The 8,248-nt window shown below is 39.8% G+C and overlaps 1 protein-coding gene and 1 pseudogene across 1 annotated transcript; both read right to left on the bottom strand.

The window, feature by feature from the left end:
- Positions 1–229: 229 nt before the first annotated feature.
- On the bottom strand, positions 230–1,779 carry LOC120158191 (annotated as a pseudogene).
- Positions 1,780–2,376: 597 nt separating this feature from the next.
- Positions 2,377–3,860, bottom strand: LOC120158189 (TOM1-like protein 2). The gene is made up of 3 exons (XM_039169090.1): positions 3,365–3,860; positions 2,981–3,238; positions 2,377–2,757 (listed from the first exon to the last, which is right to left on the bottom strand). The coding sequence occupies exons 1-3, from the start codon at positions 3,848–3,850 to the stop codon at positions 2,377–2,379; spliced, it is 1,125 nt and encodes a 374-aa protein (XP_039025021.1). The 5' UTR covers positions 3,851–3,860.
- Positions 3,861–8,248: the final 4,388 nt, after the last annotated feature.

Here is an 8,248-nt window from a genome sequence, read left to right as displayed (position 1 = left end):
GAATATAATTTTGTCACAATATACTTTACATGAAAAAATTATTCTAATAAACACGACAACAAATAAAATTAATCAGAATAAATATATCGTGATAAATTTAATACTTTTAGTCGTAAATAATTTTGTTGAAACCATCTAAATTCTTGTAGTGAATTACAAAGAAACAAGCAATACATGGGATGAGGGGGTTTCCCCCTTGTTTTGTACGGTAGGTTAAATGTACTACTTCCTACTTTTTAATCATTGCGTACACTGGAAAGGTGGGTTTGGTTTTGTACCTATAAGGAATCTTCTTTTTCTTGAGCAAAAAGTTAGCAATGGAAATAACAATCTTCCCTGGTTCACTAATATAAAATGAATTCCTAACACTCCCTCCTTTCTTCTTATCCTTCTCGTTTTGGATTAACACTCTGTAAGATCCTTCATCGTCCGGGATGAACTCTTCCTTGTACGATACGTCCCATGCTCCCACCACCGTTAAATCCCAAATCATTGTCATTCCAGCCTGATATAATCACATATGTACATTGCTTATTTTCTTACAAGATGAATAGTCTTTTCGGGTTACTATATTTGTACCTTAGTGGTTGGAATTTGGATGTGCTCAGTAGTATTTGCTTTGGCCTTAACAACTAAAGCCTTGTCTTCTGTGGAAAACTCTCCGTCGTTCTCTCTTTTGAGACCTCCGTATTCGACCGGGAGGTTTTCTGGAGGTATAAATCTAGTTTCGAAACAAGAAGATGACAATGGAAGATTTGACATCGGAAAAACTAGAATTCATGAGTAAATTATTATGGCATTGCTTACTTGAGAAGAGTGCTGGTAACTTTCCCTGGTCTGGCAATCACAACCCTACCGTTCTCAGTTTGAGCTTTCAGCCGTGAAGAAAACACATGGGATATATAAAACCACAAGGGAACATTTATAATTATCTGCAAGCATCTCAATGGTTATGATATTGATCGATTATACACACACATATTTTGCTCTTACATTTCGATGGATGAACTCGGAATAAGGATCTTGTAACAACTTCCAAGATTTTCGAGAAACAGAACGAAGTTCCTTTGTGGTCTGCCCCGATGAGTGCTTCAAATCTAAGATCTGAACAATGGAGTTCGCTCCACCGGCTTCAAACTTGAGTTCCTTGATAGCCTTCTCCAAGAATTGAACTCTCCACGTATTTCATTTTGGATTTGATTGTCTTTCAAGGCAGCATACATGTTGTAATACAGAGGGTGACCTTCCTTGTCTCTGCTATTTAGATATCCTAGGTTATCAAAATCATCACCCAGGTTTTCTTCGATGATTTCATCGACTTTGAATTCCTTCCGCCATTTTAACGTCCCGCTAAGCATTTCGAAAGCCTCATTAACCTTGTAATCTTTGGCTTTCAAGAATTTCAACAACACTATCTGTTCCTTCATGGCGTTTGCTTGGCAACAAAGGCACACCCCAAAGTTTAATCTCTTTCAGTTCTTCAATTGCCGCGTTTTCTTCTCGACTAACTTCGCTGCTAGGTTTCCCCAAGAGATAATTCCCGAGAATCGACTCTTCAACTCGACTCCTGAATTCGACCAGGGCCTTATATTGACTTAGCTTCTTTCCCTTTGAAACATTCTTTCCATTTTCTGGAACTGATGAAGGTTCTTCACAGGTTTCCTCATTGGGTTCTTGAACTTGGAGGGCAATCTCATATTCAAATGCATTAGCCATGTTTTGATCCTGAACCCTGCCAGAATCTTTCGATTTGTTCTTCGTTTCTTTTTTCTTCCCCATAGCTGGGAAATGGAACCAGACGGAAACTAAATCCCTGAAGGTGAAGAGATTTAATGAAGACAGATAAACAAAGAACAGGCGCCAAATTTAGAGTCAAATGCATGAATTAAATTTTAGCCCATGCCAGGTTTGCAAACCCTTGAAATAGCTTCTTCTTGGCTAAAAAGAATTGGTGTTTCTTTTTTTTTTCTTCTTCGACCTGTTTGGATAACTTGTTTAATAGGTTATAAAAAGGAATGGCTTTTTGTATGCTAAAACACATATAATTATCCAACAACAAATAGGAAAAATAATTAAGTAAATTTAACAAAATAAAGCATATATATATTGTGTTTAGAATTTGCAATGTGTTTGAGAAAGAATCGAAATCAGGAGTCTGAATCCGTGGATTGAAATACGACAAATGTATCGAATACGAACTTCATATATGTCTGTATTAGAAGTACAAAACATTATTAAAGGACCTGATAAACTAGCATTCATTGGGACTGGTCTTCATAATCTTATTCGCTACTTAGTGTTTCAACCATAAGTTACCAGCACAAGAAGTCATGCATTGTAAATTAAACTTGGGAAACACTCTTTAACTACTCATTCTCAATCATGCTTTATTGTTACTGCTGGCTCATTACCATCTACTATCTCTGCAACACTCATGGTTTCCTTATGGAAGGTGGGAGATGCAATCACCTTGAATTCCTCATTGGTAGAATGGGGGGCACCCATCATATTTTCATTACAAGCCTCGACAGGAACAATGGGATTAGCCTCAGTGGTGCCAGAGTTTTCGTTAAGCTGTCTTTCGGACTTTGAGTCAGCTTCCAGTTCCTCAAATTTGGAGATGACCTGATGAAGCTCATCATGTAGATTCAGTGCCTCGAAGAGAACTCCATCGTCATCAGTAGTGCTTTCTATGATCATCTGAATAACAGGCTGTGACTGCTTGCACTTCTTAAACATGCTCTCCGTCAGCTCGTCCTGCAATCACTCAAGATTACATAGGAAGAACAAAAAGCTTCATGATGAAGTTGATAATATCATATGGAAAGATATAACAAAAGCTAAAATACAATAACATTTCATTTACTGCCATGCCAAATGACTACATAAGCATAAATGTGTCTTGCAGAAAGGACCGTGAAATACAAAGTACACAATCACAGTTAAAATCATGATTTCATGCCAAAAGCAGGGTAATTACCAATGTAGGTTTCGGCTCTGTTTCCTTACTCAACATGCTAGAAAGCACCTCAAGGCTGTTCCGAGTTACTTCAAAAACTTCCTTCTTTTCTTCGGCGGAAAGACTAGCATAACTATAGGTAAAATCACCGCTGTCTGGCTCCGTGTTATCGACAGGATAGTTTTCCGAGGGAGGCAAACTCATGCAAGACTCCAAGGTAAAGTGCAAAGGGGTGCATTTCCCGTTGGCTACCGGTGGATCACTTTTTTCTTTCAAGCTCTGCTTTATAGGGGAAAAGGTAAGCAAAATGCTGGAGAACTACTCTCTTTAAATGCATGATATCTTACATGCTATTAGTGTTTGGCACATTTGAAAGGCAATTTAACAGAAAAAAGGGGGTTTTACCACATAAGTTCGGTGAAACACAGGCAGGTGAGCAAGATCCCGGGACTGTCCCCAAACACCTATCAACTGCAAAGCCCTTCCTCTGTTTCCTCGATGGGTGTGCGGATTCTCGATCATCTTCACCATCTCTTCCAACACTCCCTCGGAAGCCACCTCGGAAGCCACATTGGCGCAATTCGTGGTACAAGCTTCCAACAAATCAAGGCTCAACGATTGGGTGACGTTGTTTTTGGCCGATATCTTCTTCTTGATGGCCCTAACGATATCGGTTGCTTCGAAGTCTAGGCTGTTGATCATGGCACATATCTTCATGTTCAATCCCCAGTTGGGTTCTTGTAATGTGTCCAATGTGGCCTCATCGACGATTCTGGATTCGGGTGTGGGGCCTTGAAGGATTTCTTTCATTTTCCCACTCACCATTCTACTCATTTGAGCTCCGCCCGTTTTCAGTTTCTCGCCCCATTCGGATAGCTTCGTTTTATCCATACCCTCCTTGTGTTAGGACGTTAACATTTACCCAAAGTACAGTATGGAACTGTTTAGAAGAAAAGATGGGGGAAATTAAGGATATTATAGCATAAACATTAAGGTAAGAAAGGAATAAAAGAATGAGTAGTTGTGGGGGGAAGAGAGAAAAATGAAAGCTTTGGTTATGAATTGGAATTGGTCATTTGCATGTCAAGTTCGTTAGCGGAGAGAGAGATTAGGAGAGAATGGTCCGAGTCTACGATACGCGTGGCTCCAGGGCCCGATGCGTTGGATCCCCCGACGCATGTGTTCCACGTTTTCTTTCCCTTTTAATGAAAACAATATACAGCAGTTTCTCATTAGGCAGTATAAAGCAGTATAATGATAAAACTAAACCTTAAGATTTTAATTTTTAAGTAAAATAACATCGATTGGATGAAAACCGTTAATTGACTTACAGTCAACACATATTGTTAATGTAACATTCTCAAATATATTTAATTGACGATGTATTTGTACTTGGTCATTCATTGAATGATGTGATACATACCATATTATTGATGTTGTATATGTCAAATCATCAATGTTATACATTTCACTATCTTTTTGCTAAGATATTTCCGTGTTGGTGTATGAGCTGGAGATGAGTTGGTTTTAACTAATCCTCCATGTGTTGTTAGGCTGTTAAATGTTGTTAGGATGTTAAGGGTTAGTTGAGGTGGTTATGAGCTGTTAAGCTTCTTGATTTGTGTTAGCCAATTGTATAAATACATCTCTCAATTATTGAGAGTAATATGTTGAGATGAATGAAGTTTTGTGTTCCAGCTATTTTTCATTTTCTTGTTTACTCTACACTGCTCATCGTTCTTAGAGCAATATTATAACATGGTATCAGTCGCCAAATCCTAGAGTCCTTCTTCGTTGTTCGCTATTCGCTTCTCTTTCTCGATGCAGTTAGTTCATTCGCGATGACAGTTAGGTGCTGAAGGTAGTTACGAGTCTTGAAGGTCAGGTGGTACAAAGATCGTTCTTGATTTCTTGATCAGTGTGCTTTCTTGACTGATTTCCATGGCGTCTTCTCCGGTTAGTTTGAATGTTCAACACATTCCTAAACATGACATTGTAAAGTTTTCAGAAAGCGCTTACCTCTTGTGGAAGCATCAAGTGATGTTGATTATTGATGGATATGGTCTGTTGAAATATGTGTCTACTCAGGACAAGAAGAAGAGAACCCAACCTTTGTGGTATATAGGCAGCAAGACAAACTCTTGGCATCTTGGCTCCTAACCACTGTGAGTATAGAAGTTCTCCCTCATCTCACTGGTCTCACGACAACTCTTTCTATTTGGAGTGCCATTTCACGACTTTTTGGTGCAAGGTCTAGTGCAAAGATATCAGCCCTTAGACATAGCCTTCACTCACAAAGGAAGGCTGGTTTAACAGTAAGTGAGTATCTGGCAAAAGTCAAGTCTATTTTTGATATACTAAATGCAGCAGGAAGTTTAGCGACTGAGCAAGAACATGTCAATGTTCTTTTGGCCGGCTTTTCCATAGAGTTTGAGTCCATAATTGCTATAGCCTCTCGAGATTCCCTGTCATTGAACGTTCTAACTGAGATGCTTCTTGATTGTGAAGCTCGACAAAAGCTTTTTCTATATGAAAGTGGCTCAGCTAATATGACTGTTAATTCTAGTGATAAAGATGAATTGAAGCCCACTAGTACTTCTGCACCTCAGTCACAACCAAACTCCTTAAAGGTTCAACAAAATGATAATTTTTGAGGCAGAGGTCGTGGTCGTTTCAACAGTTCTAATCGACCTCAGTGTCAACTGTGTGGAAAGTTTGGCCACGTTGTACAGAAGTGTTATCATAGGTTTGATCGAGACTATTCTGGGGTCCCTGACTCCACTACATCAATAAATGAAGGCTGAAGACAGTCGCGTGCCTTCTCGGGTGATAAACAACAACCTGCTGTCAGCATGCAAGCGTATAATCATTTGGTGAATTCTGGTTTTGCTCAGACTCATGTGTTCTTGTGTCATCCATGTGTCAACTCAGTCTTTCCTGGCTTGCAATCTCTTGGTTCAGTACCATACTACCAATGGTCACTTGTTCACCTCTTAGGTTGCGTATCCAGTAGGAATGCCCCATATGAGTGTAGCCTCGAGTGATCTATCTTTTAGTTCTTCTGCTAGAAAGAACCCTTTTGGTTCCTCGATGTCATCTTCACCTGCTGCTTTCGTTTCCATAGTTCCTTCAGTCAATACCTCAGTTACACCTACTGATGCCGTCTGGTATCCAGATACAGGAGCTACACATCATGTTACCAATGATTTGACTGCCTTCAATTCTAGTACAGCTTACACAGGTAATAATACTCTACTTATGGGAAATGGAGAAGGGGTTAAGATTACACATATAGGACAGTTCTGTCTGATGAGTAAATCGAAGCCCTTGTTGCTACAAAATGTTCTTCATGTACCAAACATAAAGAAGAATCTGATGTCTGTGTCACAGTTCACTCGTGATAATAAGGTCTTTGTAGAGTTTCACCCGTTTGACTGTTTTATGAAGGACACACAGACTCAGGAGATCTTATTGGAAGGGAGGCTCACGCATGATGGGCTGTATCAGTTGCTGCCACACACTGCAAGGCGCTCGGGTTGGCAATTGAATAATGTCTCGAAAGCATCGAGTTCAATATATCTGTGGCACAAACACCTTGGACACTCTTCGATGGCTGCTGTTCGAGCTGTAATGAAGACTTGTGGTGTCAGTTCTAGTGAAAATAAGATGTCTCATGTATTTACAACATGTTTACAAAGCAAGGGTCATAAATTGTCTTTTTTTAATTCCTTAACTGAATACAAGGAACCTTTTAAATTGATTATTTTAGATGTTTGGGGTCCAGCACCTGTTATCTCTACTGATGGTTATTCGTATTATGTGTCCTTTATAGATGTACATAGTATACATACTTGGGTTTACTACTGAAAAGGAAATCTGAAGTTATGCAATGCTTCTTAAATTTCTACAAGATGGTAGAGGTTCAATTTGGCTTTAAGGTTAGAGTCGTTCAGACTGATGAAGGAGGAGAGTATCAAGCTCTCAAAGGCTGGTTCCTTGCTAATGGTATACAACAAAGGATTTCCTGTCCAAGTACGTCTGAACAAAATGGGAAAGCCGAGAGGAAGAACAAACATGTTGTTGAAGTGGGATTAGCACTGCTAGCTGAGGCTGAACTACCCTTAAATTTCTGGAGCCATGCATTTGTTTCAGCCGTTTATTTAATAAATCGTTTACCAACTGAAGTGTTAGGTGGCAAGTCTCATTTTGAGGTTCTCTACAAGCAAACTCCTGATTATTCCATGCTTAGGATTTTTGGGTGTGCCTGCTTTCCTTTGTTAAGACCATTCAACTAACATAAGCTAGATTATAGGTCAAAACGGTGCATGTTTCTTGGATATAGTCATTTGCATAAAGGATACAAATGCTTAGATGATAGTGAAAGAATCTTCATCTCATGACATGTTGTGTTCAATGAAGGAGTTTTTCCTTATGCTGGCACGAGAGGAGAAGGTCGGTCTAATTGTGACTCTATCTCCTCCACAAACTTTCTGCCTGTAGTACGGTCATCTGGAGAGTTGCACAGTGATCGACCTAGAAGGTGTGAGGAGATTGTGCCCAATCCAGTGCATAATCATAATCGTTGTTCTTATGACTTGCGTCTGCCTGGCTCATCGCAAGCAACAGATACTATGGAGAATATGTGTGCAGGTAATGGTTCGGTAGTACCTGTTATTGCTTGTGATGAAGGAATGACAACTGGTGTACGAGAGTTACGTGTTCCATCTGCTTCGAGTGGTGATAATGATGTTGCTATGAATGAGTCAATGCCTAGTATTCTCACACGTGTCGACTTTCAGGTTGATCTTGAACAATCCAATGCTCATCCCATGGTAACTCGAAGCAAAAATGGGATTTGGAAGCCGAAAGTGTTTCAGGTGGCTTGCTCAGATAAAGAATCGAGGACCATTTGAGAAGCCATGAAGAGTCCTGAGTGGAGAACTGCTGCTCAAACGGAGTTTGATGCACTAGTGAAGAACAACACCTGGACACTTGTTCCCCTCCCAAGTGGAAGGAAAGCAATTAACTGTAAGTGTATTTTCAAAATCAAACGAAATACTGATGGATCCATATCAAGGTACAAGGCTCATCTTATAGCCAAGGGGTTTCTGCAGCAGCCTAGTATCGATTATCATGAAGTCTTCAGCCATGTGGTAAAGCCAGCAACAGTACGAGTTGTGCTCTCGCTTGCACTAGCTAAGGGATGGCAGTTGAGGCAAGTGGATATAATTAACGCCTTTCTTAATGGAGTTCTAATTGAGGAGGTATATATGGCACAACCACCAGACT

Source organism: Hibiscus syriacus, unplaced genomic scaffold (genome assembly GCF_006381635.1).
Source record: "Hibiscus syriacus cultivar Baekdansim isolate YM2019G1 unplaced genomic scaffold, ASM638163v2 tig00111309_pilon, whole genome shotgun sequence".
Classification (NCBI taxonomy): Eukaryota; Viridiplantae; Streptophyta; class Magnoliopsida; order Malvales; family Malvaceae; genus Hibiscus; species Hibiscus syriacus.
Note: the sequence above shows the minus strand (reverse complement) of the source record. Positions and strands in the feature narration are given on the sequence as shown.

Excerpts from the sequence above, each read along its gene's own strand:
- LOC120158189 (XM_039169090.1), bottom strand. The coding sequence starts at position 3,850 with ATGGATAAAACGAAGCTATCCGAATGGGGCGAGAAACTGAAAACGGGC. Across the intron at positions 3,239-3,364 it reads TGTTTCACCGAACTTATGTG|AGCTTGAAAGAAAAAAGTGA; the intron begins GTAAAACCCCCT and ends CCTATAAAGCAG. Across the intron at positions 2,758-2,980 it reads CAGAGCCGAAACCTACATTG|GACGAGCTGACGGAGAGCAT; the intron begins GTAATTACCCTG and ends GAGTGATTGCAG.